Raw genomic sequence first — 9,641 nt, forward strand, 5'->3', positions numbered from 1 at the left:
TCCTACCTAGTTTTATCTAAAACCCTCTGGGATAAACAGCAAATAGCCATTATAGCTAAACAAATGTATCCAGGGAACACTCCGTTTTTATGGAAGCCTTTAATGATGCGACCACTAAACCCCGCGGCAACTTACTGGTAGACTTAAAACCCCGTACTCTAGAAGACTACAGACTGTGGGCTGATATTTTCCCACCAGAGCTACCTGTCGCCTACACCCCTAAACCGAGACCCAAAGGTTATAAAAAGAATCGCTAAAATACCTGGGGCCCATTTACCCACAAAACATCATCCCATCTGGTATTAAACATGTCTGCCCGTTTATGCCGTAATATGGCTCTCCTAAAAATGTTGGTTACAGCTAGTCCCCCACAAAGAAAGGCCATACTATGTGCTGCTTCGGATGCCTTAGTTGGTGCGATTTCCGAAATTGCTCTAAATACCCTAAAAGGTAATGTTTCTATATCAACAAGCCAGTACAGGGTGCTGAAGAAGAAGCGTCAACTCATCAAGAAGCTTAGTAATAAAAGGGTTTCCCTTACTTCTAAGAAGAAACTGGTAAAGCAGTCGGGGGGGCTTTATAGGTTCACTGCTGGGTTTAGCTATACCTCTAATTACAAGCCTCCTGTCGAGGAACTGATGGATTACGCCCAGAAAATGTATCTAGTGCCACAACAACAGCTTAAACAGCTGACACCTACTACAAGTGATGCATGGGACATAAGGAGAGCTGAACGCTCTGCCTGGATTCTGAAATTAAAGATATTTTGACCTGCACAGACTTAAAGCCTGAAGCTAAAGCGGGGATTTACTCCAGCGCTCTTCAAAATTTGTTGCAATATTACAAATAGATGCAGGCTGAGAAAAACAAACTGACTTTATATACTGCCGATGATGAGCAACCTCCAATAACTGCTGCAACACCTCAAGAACCCTCAGCGCTAGCTCAGCAACCTGCACCCTTCGACCCTTTTGTTGAAAGCTTGTTACATAACATCAGTCAAAGGTATAAAGGGGCAGCGCACATGCTATTAAGTAAAATGGCTGAGTCTAAAGAACTAACATCGTGGAATGACTGCGGTGAGTTCATTTACAAATGTCAGCCAATTGTTGGGTCACACATGTACGATTTGATCAAAAGTCTTACGCACCCCAAAACACTCTCACGACAGACAGCACCTAGAGGTTGGGAGCAGTTTCTAAGTGCCGCAGCGGAACTCAACATTCCATCGTCACTTGTAGGTAGCACCGCCCACCGCCACCAACTTGAGCTTCTGAAACATCCCAGGAACGCCGGTGCTACATCCACTCCGCTACCCTCTGCCTTTCACACCCCTTTCAAACTACCTACATCGCCTTTCTTTTTACAGTTAACCCCCTCAAGTAACCCCGGCGATGTGCCTCTTGAAGATAAAAAGTCTCTATTTAAAATGAGAGCCTTTTTTCATATAGCGAGTAACAAGTCTATCATTGTTTACATGATCGAATATACATTTTTAAAATTTCTAAAGGTTAGTCCCTCTGACATTTTACAGATAAAATTTATACAGTGTTCCTCACACGTAATAGAGAAACTTGTACCTGCAACTTGTTATATTCTACCCTAGAAGCCACATTTTTTAAATACTTGAATATCGTCTTAGTATAGATGCTGTGCTCCGGAAACTCCGCAAGGCTGTCAAACACAGTTACCCGGTCAGTGTCCAAAAAAATAGCAGCCCAGTGTGTTCCTGCTTTATGATGCGGACCGGTGTTAAAGACCAAAGACCGTGGTCTTTCATAACTTATTTCAGCCGGCAGACCGTCGCTTGGAAAAACACCTAAAAAGTATTTCTTAGCATATTTAGGACGGCTTAGGAAGTCCCATATGTGAATAGTGTCCATTTTATATTCTTTTTAAAGATAATCAAACAGAATCTGTCGGGCGTGATTAACTTGTAATACACTATCAAATACAGCAAATACCACCATGTTCACATTCACAGTTAGGGCGGCGCTAAAGCGGATTTCAGCTTTTAGATTTCCATTTTTAACCAGGCTGTAGTGGTCACCATCTTCCATTACAGGGGTCAGATCAAAGGCGAAAAACGTGTAGCCTGCGCCATATCCTTCGCGTGATACGACGACCCCCGAATCACGCAGGTGTTTCCCAGTTATCGACACTAAACCAAGATATTCTCGAATAAAATTTGCAGATCCAAAATTGGGTGTGTATGGCTTTGCAGGTATCACAGCTCCATCGTGGACTAGGGCAGCGTAGTTGATACTGTAGTGCTTGAAATTGAAAGGGTTGGAGGTGTGTACCCCGCTGAAAGCGGTGATGTCAACAAACCCTATAATAACAAGTTTTGGTATCTGCCCCAGAAACAAATTTTGCTGCTGTGTTAATCGGGTGCCGACTGGTATTCTGTAGACTTTCATAGAGACTTTTTCAATGGCATATTTAGCATTCGACAGTTGTAGAGCTTCAGCGTGAGCCAATCTCTTTACATACAGGCTAGCAGACTGTATGAGCAGTTTATACTGTTCAGCATCCCCAGTAATGAGGCAGAAGGCATCTTTGTTACGGTTGAGTTTGATCTTGAGGTCGGTGCCATTAACGATTAGTTTATCTTGGAAGAAGAGGTCTGAATGTATTCGCCCCAGGAGTTCAAACTCTCTATTCCCGGCAGCAAAGCTTGCTCTTTTTACAAAGCCTGTATTAGGCCCATCTAGAGCAGTGTTTTCAAACTGAGCATAGGGATCTTTGTAGAAAAGCCCCGCTGAAAGCTGTGTGTCCAAGGCATCGCTGCTGTAGTTCAGGATACTCTCCATGTAAGCCCTGTAGGCGTACATGTTGTCATTTTGCGTGATGAGCCTGTCGCCCAGGGTAATGTCCACCTGATTAAACATTGTCGTGATGGGGTAAGCAATCGTTGCCACTTTAGCGGTTGCAGCATTATCGGATCCATCCGCTTTTACTATTTTACACACCAGATGTAGCAGAGTATTGTTGAGATCTAGATACATATCCGTGGACCCCGACACGTAAAACACTATTGGGGCCAGCGGTGTCAGGGCTGCTAATGGCGATACTTCCATGAAAAAACTGTTTTCGAGACTAGTCTGTGACACTAACCGCATCTTGAGGCCCTTGGATTACAGTCGGGTTGTCCTTTTGTTCTTCATCGTCGTCTTCCAGCCAGCAACTCGCCGGACCCGCTGCGCGGGTCCCGCAGCGCGCCAGGCTATCGCGGGAGTTGCCAGAAGGGGCTGCCTGATACCTGGGGCGAGTGTATCCTGACCAGGGCTGCGAGCAGCGGGGACTCCATTGCCCAGGAGTCCCTGCGAGCCCAACCAGTCACACCTGGACTGCTCTCCCTGACCGCCACGCCCCCCCGCCCACGGGAGTAAAAGCGGACTGTCAACCCTCCACCAGCGGGACACTAACCGCATCTTGAGGCCCTTGGATTGCCGTCGGGTTGTCCTTTTGTTCTTCATCGTCGTCTTCCAGCCAGCAACTCGCCGGACCCGCTGCGCGGGTCCCGCAGCGCGCCAGACTATCGCTGGAGTTGCCAGAAGGGGCTGCCTGATACCTGGGGTGAGTGTACCTTGACCAGGGCTGCGAGCAGCGGGGACTCCATTGCCCAGGAGTCCCTGCGAGCCCAACCAGTCACACCTGGGCTGCTCTCCCTGACCGCCACGCCCCCCCCGCCCACGGGAGTTAAAGCGGACTGTCAACCCTCCACCAGCGGGACACTAACCGCATCTTGAGGCCCTTGGATTGCCGTTGGGTTGTCCTTTTGTTCTTCATCGTCGTCTTCCAGCCAGCAACTCGCCGGACCCGCTGAGCGGGTCCCGCAGCGCGCCAGACTATCGCGGGAGTTGCCAGAAGGGGCTGCCTGATACCTGGGGCGAGTGTATCCTGACCAGGGCTGCGAGCAGCGGGGACTCCATTGCCCAGGAGTCCCTGCGAGCCCAACCAGTCACACCTGGGGTGCTCTCCCTGACCGCCACGCCCCCACCGCTCATTATTTTCTCTACTTCAGGAGCGTAGTTCCCCGCTGCGCGGGAGCGCCCGGGGCTAAGCCCGGGCAAAGGGCGGGCTGTTTGAGGCCGTTCGAGGATGGGAGAGACCGGACCGGGCCATCTCTTTAACTTCCATTCATCCGGAACTTACACTAAAATCGTACGTACTGTTACCTTATTGACATTGCACCTGTGAGTTCCCAAAGATTCAGCTTTACTGACTATCTGTTTATATAAGACGTTAACTCCTTGTATTGGTCTAACAGGAACAATGGTCTTAACTAGAGGAAATAAAACCAAAGTATCGGGGGTGGGGGCAAGCTTTTAGGTCCCATGGACGACTTCATCACCAAGGCAAACTCATTCATAGACCAAAGTATTAGTCTGATGGAAGGTAGGGTGTCTTTGGATTTAGCGCTCGCTAAGAGATCCTCCATGGGCAACTTAGCGGATGTAAGAACCCCCGTAATAGACAACAACTCTGGGCGAAGGACGCTTTGTGAGGGTAGGCGTAGCCTACCAAACAATGTGGACCTGTCGGCCTCCCAGCTTTCCGATCCCCAGATAAGCTCAGACTTAGAAAGGACATCAGAGCTGATACCCCAAATTATTCCGGATGAAACAAGGCAAGCAAGAGGGAGGAGGGAGGGCGCTAGAAGGAAAAGAAAGAATGATCTGAAAAATCCCATCCTCAATGAGATCAGTGACACGCCTAGTAGGAAAGAGAACGCACCCCCTAGAGCTGAACAGGTAGTAGATTCTGTGATCATAAATCAGTCCGCACATGATACTCCAGACTTCTTTAGCCTGGAATTCTCCACTCATTCACCGCATTACCCTGGGGTAAGGTTATGGTAGCGTTAGTGGAAGATTTTGCTACTCTGTTAATATTTAATGTTTCAGGGGGTGTTGGTTTAGGTGTTACATTTAAAGGTATAGGTACATTCTTTTGTATGGCTGCGGGCTAGAGAAGAGTCTGTTTATTCCCCCCCATTTTTTGGGCCCCCAGCACTTGCTTGGACTTTGTGAGATTTATAAAATTAGATAGCTGGTTCTCTATCTGTAATAATCTTGCTTCTACTGGTGCAAGGAAAGATTTCAATAGATCTGCAATATTATTTAGCAGTTGTGAGTTATTGCTATCGCTTATTTCCTTCCTACAGCCTAAAACATCGGCACTCAAAAAATCGGCGCCTAAAACTCTGGCTCCCAAAACATCTGCCCCAAAAACTTCGGCCCCAGTATCCAACAGAGGTGACCCTAGGGGACCTCCCGAAGCTAGATTCGCTGTTGATATGCCACCGGAAGCATGTCCCTTTGTAGTTGTAATGACAGGTGTGCCCGAATTAGTGGATTACAATGCAGAACCTACGTGGTCACTGAAAAACAAGGCCCAACATTGGCTAAATACCAATCGCCCTATTCCAGCATCTTGGCCCTGTAGGATTCTGATGGTACGTAGGACTCCCTGGGTGGGAAACGGCAGAAAAACAATACCGGGAGATTGTATTGTGATTACATTCGAAGACCTCCGAGTGTTAGATTATATTTGCTCTTGGGAGTACCCGAGTGTAAATGGAGGTATAGGCACCAAGCGACTTTCCTTTTTCTACCCTTCAAGACATCGCAATGGTCCTTTTAATGATCATGACAGCCCCTGGGAAGTAGCAGCTCCCCGTCACTGTGAATATGGCAACCCAAGGCAAATAGTGGGCCCTCGTCACCATGATTATGATAGTTCCTGGCACACAGTGGGGCCACGTCATTGGGGAGGAGGATGGGATGATTGGGGTCCGCACACACAGAGGACGGCCTATAGAGAGCTGCCTCGCTGGGATGCCTGGTCCAGCATCCCGACGATGAATAGGTTTAGTGGCCTTGAAACGGTCGACTGACCACTAACGGCGACCGAATCTACTAATCCTAAGACACCCCATTTAACGCCTAAAGTAAAATCAATTTGCCTAGCAAATGAAGCTGCGGTGATTAACACAGAACTGCAGCCCCTACCTATCCTCTTCTGGAATGTTGCGGGTCTTCACCCCAAAATTGAGGATGGGACTGCCATGAACTTCTTGGAGCCTGGTAAAATCATCTGCCTCCAGGAGACATGGTCCATGACGGAGCTCCACCTCCTGGGTTATAAAACATACTTCACCCCAGCTCTGGGCAGTGGTGCAGGCAGACCTAAGGGAGGGCTGATCACGTATATTGCAAATACTGTGAACCACTTAAAAGTATCCATAGTCGATTCTGATCCAAATTTTCAATTACTTTCCCTTTCTTTTAAAAACAAAGAGTCTATCCTTTTGCTCAACCTTTATAATAATTTAGAGGAGGACCAATTCTTGAGCTTTCTCTTTAACATCCAGGAGAAACGAACCCATTGTTATCAATTCAAGGCAGAAAAAGGGGTGGTTCATCTTCTATGGGGAGGAGATTTTAATCTGCATCCATGCCCACATGCTGGGAAAAATCGCTGTGGGATAGTGGATGAACATGATGCACTTTGCCCATACCAAGGTGGGGATTGCTATGAACAATGTGTTATCTGACTTGGAACTCTCAATAGCTAACAAGCCAAGTTTAGGCTCAAACTTCCTGCAACCAACATATGTGGGAAGGAGATACAAAACGACAGTCGACTATATCCTCCTTTCGCCTGGATTGTTGCGCAGAGCTAGGTCCCTTGAGGTCCTGACTAACACACTAAGCGATCATTCTGCCCTGAGGATGGATCTTTATTTAATTAACTCTCAACCCCTAACTGCAGTCATAGCTAAAACTCTTGCCCAGAACAAATTGGAGTTAGGTAAACAAAATGGATATACATTAAAGTGGGGAAAGATAAACCCAGCCGAAATTACTGAAAAATTGGTAAAAGCGGCACACCCAAATATAATTAAATGCCTGGATCTACTAGAAACGGATGAAGAAGTACTAAATAATTTTACCCAGATATTAGAGAAAATTAAGGGACTTCTAATAAGTAAATCCTAAGAGCTCGAAAACAACTACTAAAGAGTAGTTTAACCATAGTTGTACCGTGGCCCTAACTAAGCTAAAGGTGGCCCTGAATAAAACAGTTAGAGATTCGGCGCAGATCCAACTCCTTAGACAGCAATATGGAAGGGCACGTAAACAAAGAATACAAGAACTAAAACAGAAACTATGGGACGACCTGCACACTAGTGCTGTCTCTAAAGACAGTGAGGCTTTCTGGCGAACAGTCAAATCCCCCTACCTAACAGACGATAACAGTCCCAAGATAGAACTGGCCATAGAGGAAGATACTTGGGTGTCCCACTTTTCTAAAATCTTTAAAAACACAGTAACATCAGTAGGGACAGAAATCACACATTCAACAGTTGAATACCCAATATCCCTGCATTTTGACATTTCCGAGGTATTTGTGGCACTGGAAAAAACGGGAAAGCCCCGGGCCCAGATGGGGTCCCAGTGGATCTTTTTAAATTCAATCTGGATCTCTGGGCCCCCATTCTCACTAGAGTGTGCACAGCAGCCGCAAAAGTGGGACTGATAAAATCTTGGACCAAATCTATCATGGTCCCAATTTTTAAAAAGGGGGATCGTCAGGACGCCAAATGCTACCGCCCCATCTCACTGCTGGATTCTCTGGGCAAGGTCGTTGGCAGGGTCGTGCTTGAGCGACTCCAGCGGTGGGCTGAGGAGGGAGGCATTATTTCCGATCTCCAATTTGGATTCCGGGAGGGGTTTGGAACGGTGGAGCAGGCCCTCAATCTTAGTCTGATAGTGGGTAAATATATCCAAGCAAAGAAGGACACGGTCTATATGGTGTATGTAGACCTGTCCGCTGCTTTTGATTGCATTTCACACGCAAAACTCTGGATGGTTTTGAGACAAATGGGAGTGGATCCCCCTCTTTTAGATTTTTTGAGAGAGCTCTATTCTAAAGCCTCTGCGAGGGTGCGCTTTGGCATGAAGGGGGAGCTGACAGCGTCTTTCGGAGTGAAGCGTGGAGTCAGGCAGGGGTGTGTCCTGGCCCCCTTTCTCTTCTCATTGTATACGAATGGCTTGGAGGAAGAGATGTTGAGGGGGGGCAAGGATCTCCCGTGGGTAAAACAGCGCCTGATTCCCGCTCTGCTCTATGCAGATGATGCTGTCATTTTGGCGCGCACTCCGCGTGAATTACAGAAGTCCCTGAATAGGTACGCGGATTTTATGGGTGGGCTGGACCTACATGTGAATGTCAAAAAAACGTTTGTCATGGTAGCAGGCAGTGGGAAAAATCGAGCAAAGGATATCTATCTCAAAGACCAAAAACTTGAGGTAACTGCCCAGTATCCGTATCTGGGTATCATGATCGACGAAAGGCTGAACTGGAGGCCAGCAGTAGAGGCCAGGTGCCATAGTGGCCCTGATGAGATTCTCCCAGAGACTGGGGAGGAGGGCACCAGTGGAGCTACTAAAAATCTATAGCGCCAAGTGTCAGGCGATTGCGCTGTATGGGGCGGGAGTCTGGGGACACATAGATGTTAGCGCCCTTCAGGTGGCAGAAAACACCTTCCTCAGTTTCCTTTTAGCTACTCCAAGACGTACATCAATCTACGCATCCCACTTGGAACTTGGAATCCCTTACTTAGAGGATTTGTTAAGGATCCAACCATTATTGCTCTGGCGGCGCATTTGGACCTCTGACAAAAATGCGCTGACACAGGCAATCGTGGCGGACTCAATGGCTCTTGATCAATCCTTAAAAATAACATGGCTTCGGTATGTCAGAAACTTCCTCAAAGATCTTGGCATGGAGAAGTATTATCTTGAACCCGAAGATATTATTGATCTACCAAAGAGAGCGTTGAAACAACTGGCGCTGAGTCACCTAGAATCCCTGAGGTTGACCTCTGAGACAACAAAACCCTCGGTCCTCCATGCCAACATGATCCAGACCACTTACTTTATCCAGCCTTATTTAACACTACAGATTAGTACGTATGATAGAATGTTATTGACAAGATTCAGATTAGACTTTTTTTATAGACTAGTAACTTTTCCCGAGAGAAATAGGTGGGACCCAATTCTCACTGCTTGTCCCTGTGATGAGGAATCAATACAGACCAACTTACATACAATATTGCTTTGTAAATTCCATCATCCACACCGGAAAATTTGGCTACTACCACTATTAAGGCGATGGGGACTTAGACAATGTCGCCCCGCAATGCTACGTCTCCAACTGTTAGAATCTGAACCGGTTTGCTATCACGTCCTTAATTTTTTAAAATGCATTATGAAGCATAGGAAAAATCTGTAAAAATTATGCTGGATCTAGTCCCAGACGACGTAACGAAATAACTTGATTTCTTGTTTTTAACATATTAATCTGTGTTTGTCTGAATTTTATCTTGTAAGATGATCTCTCTTTTAATATGAAATTGTATTATTAAATGTTGCTTTTATGGTTTTCCAATGTGTAAAGCCGAATAAAGAAATTATATATATACTAGTCTGTGTGGGCTTTAGAGAAAACAAATCTAACTCTGACTTGGCGCATTCACCCGATGCACAGTGTACAAAAGCCATGTTTTAAGGTGACAAGCCTTTTAGAACATGTTAACATTAGATAGTGTTCTCTTCCTCGTAGCTCTCTTC

At 46.5% G+C, this 9,641-nt stretch overlaps 1 protein-coding gene across 1 annotated transcript; it reads right to left on the reverse strand.

Moving 5' to 3' along the window:
* Positions 1-1,895: 1,895 nt before the first annotated feature.
* LOC146869973 (uncharacterized protein F54H12.2-like) lies at positions 1,896-3,122 on the reverse strand. The gene has a single exon (XM_085640883.1). It carries the CDS (start codon positions 3,120-3,122, stop codon positions 1,896-1,898), a length of 1,227 nt encoding a protein of 408 aa, XP_085497009.1.
* Between the last annotated feature and the right edge of the window lie 6,519 nt (positions 3,123-9,641).

This window comes from Triturus cristatus, chromosome 1_1 (genome assembly GCF_964204655.1).
Source record: "Triturus cristatus chromosome 1_1, aTriCri1.1, whole genome shotgun sequence".
Lineage (NCBI taxonomy): Eukaryota > Metazoa > Chordata > Amphibia > Caudata > Salamandridae > Triturus > Triturus cristatus.

Excerpts from the sequence above, each read along its gene's own strand:
- LOC146869973 (XM_085640883.1), bottom strand. The coding sequence starts at position 3,122 with ATGCGGTTAGTGTCACAGACTAGTCTCGAAAACAGTTTTTTCATGGAA.